The following is a 12,824-nucleotide window of genomic DNA, read 5'->3' on the forward strand; positions in this document are numbered from 1 at the left end:
TCTTATTTTTAAAAAATACTGCATTTTCTATTTTATCTTTTAATGCACTTCTAATGTTGAATGAAGGACGTTTAAGCAGTTAAAACATCACAATAATAGGGCTTTATGCTTCAGCTGATATTGATAATTGTTCATTAGTTTTTTTGTTTTAAATATCTGAAATACTACCAAACTTTTGGCACTTTTCTTGTTCTATCTATGTCTAAAAAGTTTTTATTTTTAAACAGTTATGAGTCACAGTGGCAGAACTTTAAACTGCTGCTGTGCAAGTTACTCAACAAGCTGTTGCTAGGTAACCATAAGTTACTCAACAAGCTGTTGCTAGGTAACCATAAGTTTCTCAACAAGCTGTTGCTAGGTAACCAATGAAGAGCAAGTTAGAAGATTCCACCAACTTTGCTTAGCTAGCCATGAGAGTTTGAGTGCAATTATTGAACATTTTATCAAATGTAATATCAGTTTATATTGATCTAACAAGAAATGTGTTATTGATTATTATCCAGCCCTGTGTCAGAATAACTGATTACTGAATTTGCAGCCCTAACTTTACCACAAAAAGTGTTTAAGTAAATAAAAACGAAGCGGAAAAAGGAGAAAAAAATACTTCTTTTGCTGCAGACAGATGAGAAATCTTCTCTAAATGCTCGCTGGTATCAGTTGCTGTGAAATACAGTTATTACTGGGTTATGTAGTCCTTCGCTTTCTCCAGTCCCTCCTTCAGGAAGCTGATGTACGTGGATGTGGAGGGGTCCTCAAACCCCCCAGAAAAGCTGAAAGTTGCCCCTTCGTCCTCTGGTTTCATTGCCGTTTGGTCGAGGAAGTAGTTAGCGTTGATGTGGTGGACCTGAGGAATACACAAGAAAGCCATTTCCGTTCTTATCTCATCAGGAAAGGAGGCTGCATATCTCTGAACAACAACTGATACCAAGAGTCCTAAAGCAAAAATAGTTCAGGGCTGTCTGGTTGCAGAACAATGAACAATTATCATTCTGAAGGTTATTTATAACACTGAACGCATGCAACCTGCTGCAGATTCTCCCAACATGTATTTACTAAATTAACATTTTGACATGAGTCGTATATAGAACTACAATATACTGTATTGATCCCCAAAGGGAAATAGCTTATTAGTTCACAAGCTACTCCATCCACAGTAGTTAAATATCAGTGAAAGTAAAAGCCATTGCAAGTCATTGCAATGAAAAATTACATTTACAGTAAAATCTACTTTCTAATAAAATAAATGCATAGAAACCAAATCAGTTGACTCAATATTTACAATGGTTCCATTGGGTAACGCCACCAACATCTCCACTGGGAAGCTGTACTTCTCCAGATGTAACTGGGCCTTTTCGCTCAGCGCAGGGTTCTGCTTGTCAGCCTGAAACAGAAACAAACTGAGCAGTTGTGTGGCTGCACAGCGGGTAAGTGTTTTCACTGGTTCTCCACTGCACTGGGCGCTCACCTGCATGTTCTCCAGCTCTTTGACCAGAGACCAGCTGCTGATGAAGCTCTGGTTGAGCAGAGCGAGGACGGGCGAACTTTCCAGGACCGTCTCCCGGAGAGTTCGCCCCGAACCTGCAGACATTTAAAGACAAACTGAAGGTGAAAAAAGTAGAAAAACTTGTAGAATCAAGAAATAACATCAACCTGTCTGACCAGTGTTGGGTATAATTCTGCTAAAGTGCTAATAGCAGAGCTAATTTTTGAGCTTACTGCTTTAGCTTTGCATGTTTTCTGACCAAAGTAGTCAGCCTAGGTAAAAATTAACAATAGTACTCAACAGCTATAAAGCTGAAACCACGAGCAAAAGATGCTAAGTTTAGCATGGTTAAAAATACTGCTTAAGAATTAGCTTCAGCTAAATAACGTATTGATGTAGCGCTTCACTGTTAGCAGAACTAGTGTTCATGATTAGAACTTTGAGGTTGTGTGCTAACTCTAACATGGTAAAAGTTAGCACTTTAGCATTAGCTTCCACCTAATACCATGTTGGTGTAACAGCTTTAGCATTAGTAGAACAAATGTTTATGATTAGAGCCACTGGGTAGTGTGCTAACATGTGAGCCAATGTTAACATGGTTAGCATGGTTAAAGTTAGCACTTGAACGTCAGCAGAACAAATGTTTGTGATTAGAGCCACTGGGTAGTGTGCTAACATGTGAGCCAATGTTAACATGGTTAGCATGGTTAAAGTTAGCACTTGAACGTCAGCAGAACAAATGTTTGTGATTAGAGCCTTCAGGTTGGGCGCTAACATGTGCGCTAACTTAGTGTTTTAGCATTAGCTCTCCTTACTGGAAAATGTGGGCGAAAATTCCTCACTCATTGACAGTTATCATTAAAGCTGGATGGCTAATTCTGTAAAATTAGCTCCTCATTAGCGACATTACCTCAGCAGGACTGATCATCTAAAGCTCCCCAGAGCAGAATCGAATGGACCAGCTTCTTCTCCGACTCGGCTCGCTCAAAAGCCTCTGCAAAAGGCAAGTAGGGAACCTGCAAACACATGGTAGTCAACAACAACCCACTGCTGCCACTTACTGACAGTTCAGCCTCTCTAATGGACGTTTACCTTCTTAAACGGGTAGAAAGTGACCTCCAGGCGGTGGGAAGCTTCCTCCTGATTGATCACTGAGGTCCAGCGAATTTCCTCAAAGACGAACCGGATCGGTTCGCCGCGTCCGTCCCGGCTGTCGATGACGTTTCCATCCTCGTCCACAATGACAGAGGGAGTGGAGGGGCCTGCAGACTGCAATTCCAACTGCCAACAAGAAGGTTTTCTACTGACACACTGAACTACAGTGGATCTAAATAGGGGCTGTTAAAATATCCCTGACTTCAACCGTTTTTCATATCTATACTCAGATCTGCAGGGGGGAAAGTGCAAGAATCAAACAATTACAATAAGTTGGTTACTTTAGTACAGAACAAAATTAGGGCCACCGAAAAAATTCAGACTTTAATCTCAGAATCCAACTTTTTTCCCCAAAATTTGACGTTAAACTCAGATTTCCAAATTTATTCTCAGAATTCTGACATTTATCTCAAAATTTTGACGTTAAACTAAAAATTTTATGTCAGATTTCTAACATTTTCTCAGACTTCTGCCCTCTCAGAAACTCAACTTTTTCTCAAAATTTCAAATTTAATCTCAGAATTCTGACGTTTTTCTCAGAAATCCAACTTTTTCTCAAAATGTGGAGTGTGAAAAGTGCAGGTTTACAAATCCTTAGAAGAAACAATGTGAGGTCTAACAACATCATACCCAAGAATATTTGGTCTCTTTTTTTATTTCGACACACTGACAGAATTATAGTTCTTAGTTTAAGGTCAAAATGCTGAGAAAAAAGTACATTCTCAGTGAATGAATTTCATAACAGAATCAATATTAAACAAATGTGTGTCAAATATATTTAAAAAAATGCTTCATAAGAATACAAAAAGTTAATTTCTATCAATTTTGTTTGATTTGTGTTGAGGGCAGGACAGATCTTTGGTGACTGATGGAAACTTGATATACTTACTATAAATAGTTTAAATAGAAGTTAAACTAAAGACAAAATGGCGATAAAACGTTGCTTGTTTGTGGTCTGAATTAAATAAGAAAAAGAAGTAGTCAGGTTAACTTAAACAATGAAAACTTTTATCTTCTCTGCTCAGCGGGGAAAATCAGTAGATTAACTCTAAGAAATCAGACAGTAATTTCTATTGTTACAGAGGCAAGAAGTGATGTAATGATTCCGGGAGTAAACGTTCATGCACACCTGTGGCAGGTAACCGATGTCCACCTCCATGTTGCTGCTCTCGCTGGCGCCATACAGCCACTCCATGTCCACGTTCAGAGACCTGCGGCACAGCGGGACACCTCACACTAGCTGCTCACAAATGAGCGCAAAACTTGTGCTGATATTCCGCTAATGTCGAAAAAACATAATTGCGGCGTTTCCATTAACGTAAAAACGCAATTAAAACCACGCGTGAATAGGTTTGTTTGCGCCGCCATCTTCCTCCTACCGCTTCAGGTCGTCTTCTTCGTGGTTTGCGCCAGTAGAGACAGCCGGTTGCTGATCACGTGACTCGTATGACGTGAAAACGTATTTTGCGAAATACATTTATTTCAATGCGGCCAAAAACCATCGCGTCCTAGCGTCAAAAACTACAATTTATTTCGAAATTCACGTGTTTTATTTAAGCTAATTTATTTTCGAAATATCAAATTGCGAAATTATTTGATCGATGGAAACGCAGCTACAGTAGCCGACACCGACGTCTCCTGGCATGGCTGACAGATGACGGTAATTGTTAATATAATGTCATGTAACTGTTTACATCAGTTTCTAATGACTTATCGCATGAAACAAGCCAATTCAGATGTGACTTTAATTACATTTCTTATTTCATGTAAACACCGCTAGCGTGGCCGAGCAGAGGGAAAACACAGCAGAAGCTTTTACCTGTTACTGGGGACATAAAGGCGGAAGTGACGGACATGGGAGGCATCCTTAGAGATGACGATGTTTCCGGTGAACTGACCCGGGGTGAACCAGAAGGGAAAGTTTGGTACATCATTGAGCTGAAACTCTGCGTGAATCCTGCAGGTGTGAACACTAATGAGAGTCTGAGCTTTTCATTACACTCAATTCAATGCAAGAGCGACGTATTAATATAGATCTGTGACGTCCAGAGTTTGACTGTAAACTTCAACAAGTCTAATTTCTCCCCTTTTATTAGTTTACAATTACGTGTTAAGGTTTCAGGTTCCGGAATTCTAAACAAAACCAAAAAATTATTTCTCTAAACTAAGAGATTAACACCTAGTCCACACAGCTGGATATCTGGCAAAATGAATACAATTTTATGCATTTTAGCCTTTTCCTCCACACAAAAACCCAGCTTAACATCACTAAAAATAATTAGTTCATAAAAACCCTGAACAAAGTGGAGATCTGAGAAAACTGAATTTGTGTTTGCATGTTTAGATGGAAACAGATGCACAACAATGTATTGTGGCCAGAGAGAGACAGAGAAAAAAAGAGTAAATTTCCACCAAAAAAAAAATTTGAGATTACTCAGAAATTTGCTAGAAGAAAAAAAGAACATTTTGTGCTTGAAAAGTTCAACTTTTGCTAGGAAAAAACTCAAATTTTATAGAACTAAAATGGGAAATTTCAGTCTTAGAGAAGTCAAAATGTGAAAAACTCAATTTTTCTAAAAATTAGAAATAAAAAAAATATATGGAAATTTGTGAATTTTGAAACTCGAAACTGTTCTAAAGTAAAAAGTTTGACTTTTTTCCAGAATTCTGACTTCAATCCGAATTCTGAAAATATAAAGTTGGATTTTTAAGATTAAAGTCAGAAGGTGGAAACTGCAGCTAACAAGCTAATTAATTAGCTTCCTACCATACATGCCTATGCTATATAGGCATATAATTAATTAGCTCATTAACTACCACTGCAGCTGTTAATTGGCTAATTTAAAAACCTGCTCTACTGATGATCTGTCAGAGTTGGTGTGTATGTCGCCTTTTTATGTTAACTGAACCAAAACACACCACATCTACATGTTAAAATCGTCATAGTCAAGCTAGCATAACTGACATACTTCCCTTTCACTCACTACGTTTTAGTACTTAAAACTTTTTTTAATTACAAAAAGTAATTTTGTAATTAAACTAAATTAATTCAGATAAGCTGCGACAGCTTGTTATCTAGCTGTCGCTGTGTGGACAATTACTAGCAAAGCACTGCATCCCTTTATCTTTTATATATCAGACATACATTTAAGATTCAGCACATTATGTTGACAACATGACGCCTGTTATGCTCCTAACAGGAAGCACATTGGAAAACAGAAGCTGCTAGCTTCCTCACCTGAAGACGATGTCATAGTAAAAGTCGCTGCTGGCTCGGATGCAGGCGACGGTTCCCTGCGGTGCAAACCTCGACTTGATGAAAGGCCGCGGGTGGAACATGCTCAGCAGGGAGTGGATCAGAACCTGCAGCAGAACCAGAATGTTGGATCAGAACAAACCCCAAACTAACTCAAACAGACCGAGCTGGAGCGCTGGATCACCTCTTTGCCCTTTGGGGTGGGAGGGTGGTACCGGTTGTTGGGCAGGTAGCCAGTGAAGATGTTGAGTTCGCTGGGAATGACCCACCATGCATCTCCCGGCTCCGTTTTGCCCTTTGGGGGCAGAAACACTCGGAAGTGTCCGGCGGGGAACGAGGAGGAGGGAACGACGGGGTGCGTCCAGGAGCGGAGGCCACTCAGCGAGCTGTGAGAAAGCTGCACAAAAACGATACCGGTTCGTACATTTCAACACCTTCTGGATGTTTTTTATTTAATGGTTTTTACCCCGAGAAAGCGGTCGCGGCTTTTTGTCATGGAGTCCAGCAGCAGAGGCTTCATGGTGGCCTCCAGAACCAGAGTCTCCCCGTTTGGGTCGTCGATCACATCCTCTTCCAGATCCACCGGCGCTGTGATCCCTGCAAGGAAAACACAGTTACAGCTCCTTGGAAAAGTACTTTCATCCCCTAAACTCAACACAACCACAAACCTGAAGGTGTTTCATTAAGATTTTATGTGAAATGTTACATTAATCTGATTTGACAAAAACCAGATTTAGAGTTGGACCTATTATATAAAATTTGCATTGTACACATCATACTTTCATTTGGGTCTCTATTGCTTCTGAAAACAGCCAAAGTATTAAAAAAAACAAAAAAAAAACAGCCATTTTTGACAATAAGTTAATGTTTTATGGCGACATGATAATTCCAGCTAACTCTGGATTCAATAAGTATTTCTTGAACTAAATTAAATTAACATCTTTTCACATTGATGTAATTTGGCAGTGTACAAATAAAAAACTGCTTTGATTTGACTATTATAAAAATAATATCTAAAGGGGACCTACTGTGCAAAACTTATGTTTTTATACTTTCATCTGGGTTTCTACAGCTGATAAAAATCCAACCATCAATTTCTTAGCAATAATTTAATGGTTTTGGTGTTTAGAAAACAAGCCGTTTCAAAAACCTCCTGATTAAGTCACATTCCACTGTGCCGTTGCCTAGCAGCGCCAGCCAAGTCCAGCCCTGTTACCTAGCAACCCAAGCAGAACTCCAGAAAGTCTTTGGTCAATTGGTTTTACATGAAAGCATAATAGGTCACCTTTAAGGTCCCAAATCACAGGGAAAGGGTTGAATATTGTAGATAACAGAACGACTGGTTAAGAAATGAAAACGGGTGAAAAGATTTGACCTGTGAGCTTCTCTGCGATGGGTCTGAACTCCTCGGGACTCAGGCAGAGGTCATGGTCCGTGTCCAGAGAGGAGAAGAGGAACAGGCCTTCGACACCCAGAGTCTGAACCGCCTCTTCCTGATGAGCAACACGGATATTTATTTACATAAAAACGATTAAAGATCACTAATGCTGAACCAAAAACTGGAACATGATGACTTAGACTTAGACTGACTTTATTGTCATTTTGCATGCACAGGGTGTATACAGAACGAAATTTCGTTGCATACGGCTCACTGTCACTGATGAGTCGTGACATCAGCTGAACTGAAATACTCCAGGGCACAAATAGTCACATGCTTAGATCATGGGTGTAAGCACACAAAAAATTTATTTACAAAAATTCATCAGTATTCTACGAAGGAAGAATAGAGCCACTGGGAAAAAAAAGAGAATTATGATTTTTATGCAGATGGGCATCTGGGAGCAATCAGCTAATGAAAGAGAAGGAGGACAGCAAACTTTCAGGAGGAATGCTTCAATGGATTTAAGGGATTTTCTCACATGGCTGAGAATGATAGAAAGCAGAGATTAACCTGATAATTCTGAGAAAAATGTCAGATTTCAGAGAATACAAGTCAGTAATCCAAGATCAAAGTCTGAATTTGAAGAAAATGTCACAATTCATAGATTGAAGTCAGAATTCTAATGTTAGTCTTAGTCCTGATTTTTTTCCCCCCAAACTTTCTAAAATTAAAATCAGAATTATGAGAAAGAGCCAGAATTCCAAGGTTTAAACTCTGAATTCAGATTATTTGTTTACCCCCAGAAGCTCTCAGATTAAAATCAAAACTCAGAATTCCAAGATTAAAGTCAGAATTCTGAGGAAAAAAAGTCAGAAATCCAAGAAAAGTAAAGAAATGTATTTATTTCCCCCCCCCCATCAGAATTCTGAGAAAATCAGAACTCGGATATTTTTTCAGAAAATTCCAAGATTGACATCAAAATTCTGAGGAAAAAAAAGTCAGAAATCTGAAGAAAAAAGTCTGGATACTGAGAAAAAAGTTTCAGTTTGGGGAAAAGCTTTAGAATTTGGAGAAAATAGTCAGAATTCCAAAGTTAATTCTGATCTTTATTTTTTCCACTGAATTCTGAGATCCTTTTATTTTCTCCACAGAACTCCAATATTAACATCAGAAACTTTGGGGGGAAAAGTGATAATTCTCAGTTTAAAGTCAGAAATCTGCAGCGTTCATTGTGCTGGATGGAGCCTGAGGATCATGATCTGCAGTCTGACAGCCTCCTGGAGAAGATGCGTGTCTGCCAGCAGCTCTACAATGGAGGAAGGACGGGCTGCAACAACAACCTGGAGCCAAACTGCTGTGGACTTCAGGCTTAGTGATGTTTTAGCAGCTGGCAGACAGACAGACAGACCTACCCACCCAATAAAACCACAGCGGGGCCACATAACTTGTCGGGGCGACTGATGTAAGAAAAACAGCGAGTAATTGGAGTAAAAATAACAAAAATCACGTTTTTATGATTAATCCCAGGTCATTAAACGTAACTATGATTAATCAAATCATGTCTTTAAACGCAACTGAGATGTAAATCCCCGAAAGTGGATCTTACATGACGCCTGAGTAGCTGGGAGTTCTGGTAGTATTTTATCCCAAAACCAGCCAGAGGAACCGCGCAGACCGCCAGCAGGGTCCACATCCATCCGCGGAACCAGGCTCCACATCCCGGACTCCTCTGCCCACTGGCCCCGGTGCTGCGCTCTCTCTCCGGGGTGCTTTTATCCACGTCTGCGGCCATGCTCGACCCCTCTTCAGGAGCTCATTGCAGCCTGATTAGCTGCTAAACCTGCTGCAGGCAGGGCTTCAAATAATACAAAATAAAACAACCGAAGAAGAAGAAGAAGAAGAAGAAGAAGAAGAAGAAGAAGAAGAAGAAGAAGAAGAAGAAGAAGAAGAGTTCGCCGGGAGAAGCGACCCTTTTCCAGCTGTTATTTCTCCTCCTGCCTGCACAGATTCCTGTTTCCACATCCAGACTGGAACCATATGGATGCGGTTACACGAATAAAGTTAATATCGCTGATCAACGCGATAAAAACCGGATGTTGTGCAAACGGGGCTACAAAATAAAAGCTCCGATGATCGAAAGACCATTATGGGTACACTGAAAAAAAGAGGATGGAGCTCCAACTTCATTTGCTTTATGTAATCGAATTAATTTGTCAATCTTACTTTATTTATGTTTAACAAGACAATTGACTAAACTTTAAATATTTATATAGATAAATGTAATTTATTGACAACTTAATTTACAAGTTAATTGAGTTAACTTGTAGCAAATTATCAAAATTGCTACAAGTTAGATAATTTTGTAAAGTTAGATTACATGTTTTCTTTTTCCAGTATAGAAAAAAATAATTGAGATTAATTTAAGAGATTTGTTAGGAAAAAACTTGGAAATTATCTGAGCTACAAAACTGGTAAATTTGTCAGGAAAAAATTAGAAATTTTGACACTAATTTCAGAAATATTAATAGAAAGAACAAAATTTACTAAGCAAAAGTAGAAAATATTCAACTTCAGATTTTTTTTTACCATTTTTCCTAGAAATATGTGAAATTTATGACAGAATTTTTTCTTTTTTTATTTAATTAATTATTTTTGCAATCATTTGACTTTTGTAGCTCAGAAATTTTCAATCGTTTTCTAGAAGATTTCTGAGATGAATCTATATTTGGCAGAAAGTACTCCTTTTTTCTATCTACAAAAGCACTAATGTGCCATCGATAGAAGACTTCTTAGGGTTTCTGACAGTTTAAATTATTTCATAACATCGCTTTTACATGAGCCATACAATAAATAAGCACAGTGAAATAATTAAACAAATTTTTAAATAAAGGTTTTCTTTAAATACTTTTATTTAAATTCGTTATCTAAATATTTATTTTTAATTATTTCATGGGACATTTAATTTCTTGGTGTATTTATTTATTAACTTATTTAATTTAATATGTTTAATTATGTATTGGTAAATTTAATAATGTTTTTGACAATTTTATACATTTAATTTGTTAATGGTGCATTTATTTATAGAATTTTGCCAACTCTAGCACTCCATACATCTCAATCAACTGACTCAATATACCTTCTTGCTGCATTTTTTTTATTGCAAATACGTGTCTTGCCATTATTTGCATTCTTATTGTTTGCAAAGGTTTTTTTTACTTTGCATATTTAAATCCATGTATGTCTGGTCCATATATTTTTCTCTAAATTAACCTAAATTAATATCAAGTTTAATTCTAGTATATTTTTGAAAAGGCAGCTTGGTATTAATTTTCTTATGTTGTAAATTTGTCATTACTGTTTAGTTTCTTATTCTTTTTATTGCTTATTGAACACGAATTGTCCCACTGTGTTACAATAAAAACGTTGAGTAAAATACAAAAGGCAAGCTGACCGCGTATTTATTTTGAAAATAAACCGGAAGCTTTCGCCGTATGACTCATAAATATATGCACCTTGACCTGCTGGCTTGGGACTCCCATTTAAAGGGGCAGGGTCCCCTTGACCATCCAAAGAATGTCTCCCTAACAAGAGTCAACTACACGTTTTTGTGCCAGAAAGAAAACTGCTGTTATTTTTCAATCCAAACCAACCGAGGTGGACATTTGCTTTTCCATCAGAACTGGAGAAATAAACTCTCCTGAAATAACAAAACCAGAGTAAATAACTACATTTTGCTTACATGAAATCAAAGTAAAACACATTGAAGTTTATAGGTGTAATGTGAAAAATATCAAGATTATAAATTTATTAGGTATTGCAGTTCCGCATTTGAACTGAATTTTTAAAATACATTTTTAATATAAGTTAAATAAGGAATTAATTTGATTGTTTAAAATCCTGTAACTTTACCAATTAAGTTAGCATAGCCACCAATGACATTGGATAAACAGATATGGTTAGTCAAGAACAAAACACTTGTCTTTTCCAGCAGCCATTGTAAAGCGCATACAGCAGGTAAAACCACCTGACCAAATGCTGGAACTCAGTCGGAGTTGCTCGGTAACAGAGCTAGGCTATGCTAGAGGTTACTAGGCAACAGGCTATGCCTGCTGATTTGTTACATTGCATTTCTAGACACTAGAAAACATGAAATTATTGCCAGAAATCAGCCCTGGTGTTTTTTTAAGCACTTGGGATGTTTCTAGAAGCAGTAGAGAAAAATGGAAGAAATGTGCAAAATGTGAATTTCGCATTTTAAAAAAATCCCCTTTAAATATAATTTTATCAGTCTTACCAAATCAGTTTTTATTTGTATACTGCAAAATTACATCAATTCAAAATTATAATTAATTAATTACCTTTAGGAATTATTCTGTGATTTCAGAGAAAGCTAGAATTTTAACATTTTAATATGTAGTTTTTCAGTTTATTATTCCAGGCCTACATGGATATAGATGGCAGAAAGTTACAAGCTGTCATAAAAATAGCAGCTTTGTAATCATAATAAATAACAGAAGGATTCTGTTAATGAGAGTCCGTCCATTAAGCAGCGTTCAGTCCATGTTTTCCTCCACTGGTTGCGTTTTCACTTCTACGGTTTTCGGGGCGATGTAGGATCCCATCCCTGCGGCGCGCTCCGCCTCCGCCTGCGAGTACGGCTCCTCCCTCAGCTGCTTCAACCTGCAGACACACACAGGTGAGCCGCCACACTCCTGCAGGTACAAACGCCTCTCCCCAGGATGATGCTGCCACCTTACCGCTTCTTATGCACTTTGGTTTTGAAATGCTCCTTCAAGGATCGCATGTCGACAAAGTATCGCCTGCAGGAGAAGAAGAAGTCAGACACATAGCAGAAGAGCTAATTATCGGTGCCTTTATTTTGACTTTGCTTTGTGATGTTAATGAATAAATGTGTCAATAAAGGCAACAAAAGTTTCAGCAAATATTTCTAAAATCAAACTTGTTAGCCAACATTTACTAACAAACTCCATACTGATTTTAAAATCTAAACAAACTTCTGACTCCTTTCTACCTGTCCAGAGGAAACACTCACGCGCAGTGTAAGCAGTAGTGTTGTGCGCATCCCGTTACGTCATAGTCCACGTCCTGACGCAGCAGCTTGGCCGCAGGTTTCCGGCTTCATGTCCGAGTGGATCTGGTCCAAATCTTTGGTCCGGCGCTTCGTCTTCCACTTCTTAGCGATGTTCTTCTTCTTGTCGCCCTTATGGTTTCCGGTCTGTTTGGACTTCCCCATGTTGGACCGAGCAGGACTGGAAAACACGACATCATTACAACAGCTGGATCGAAGAGCATCTGACGTCACATTCAAACACAAATGCGTTTAAAGGACTACAAATGAGCTTAATGTCAGATTTAACTATTCAGAACTATCCGCTTCTCTCCGAGCATCACAAACAAACCAGAAGATAATCAATAAGTACAAATAGAACCCAATTATGTCTAAAAACCCCCGAAACAGACCGACTTTCAGACTTTGCTTACCTTCTGCACGTGCAACCAAGGAAGATAGAATGTACTTCCGGGTTATC

The 12,824-nt window shown here is 38.2% G+C and overlaps 2 protein-coding genes across 2 annotated transcripts; both read right to left on the reverse strand.

Moving 5' to 3' along the window:
• Positions 1-28: 28 nt before the first annotated feature.
• On the reverse strand, positions 29-9,305 carry selenon (selenoprotein N). Its single transcript, XM_032546399.1, has 13 exons — positions 9,211-9,305; positions 8,882-9,156; positions 7,270-7,387; positions 6,361-6,491; positions 6,079-6,291; positions 5,877-6,001; positions 4,458-4,595; positions 3,768-3,849; positions 2,576-2,764; positions 2,394-2,499; positions 1,466-1,578; positions 1,280-1,381; positions 29-844 (listed from the first exon to the last, which is right to left on the reverse strand). The coding sequence occupies exons 2-13, from the start codon at positions 9,065-9,067 to the stop codon at positions 677-679; spliced, it is 1,671 nt and encodes a 556-aa protein (XP_032402290.1). The 5' UTR covers positions 9,068-9,156; positions 9,211-9,305; the 3' UTR covers positions 29-676.
• Positions 9,306-11,051: 1,746 nt separating this feature from the next.
• znf593 (zinc finger protein 593) lies at positions 11,052-12,791 on the reverse strand. The gene is given in 5 exon segments (XM_032546409.1): positions 11,052-11,955; positions 12,033-12,095; positions 12,329-12,402; positions 12,404-12,545; positions 12,778-12,791. Coding segments are annotated over 4 exon segments (390 nt in total). The 5' UTR covers positions 12,530-12,545; positions 12,778-12,791; the 3' UTR covers positions 11,052-11,828.
• Between the last annotated feature and the right edge of the window lie 33 nt (positions 12,792-12,824).

Source organism: Xiphophorus hellerii, chromosome 19 (assembly GCF_003331165.1).
Source record: "Xiphophorus hellerii strain 12219 chromosome 19, Xiphophorus_hellerii-4.1, whole genome shotgun sequence".
NCBI lineage: Eukaryota > Metazoa > Chordata > Actinopteri > Cyprinodontiformes > Poeciliidae > Xiphophorus > Xiphophorus hellerii.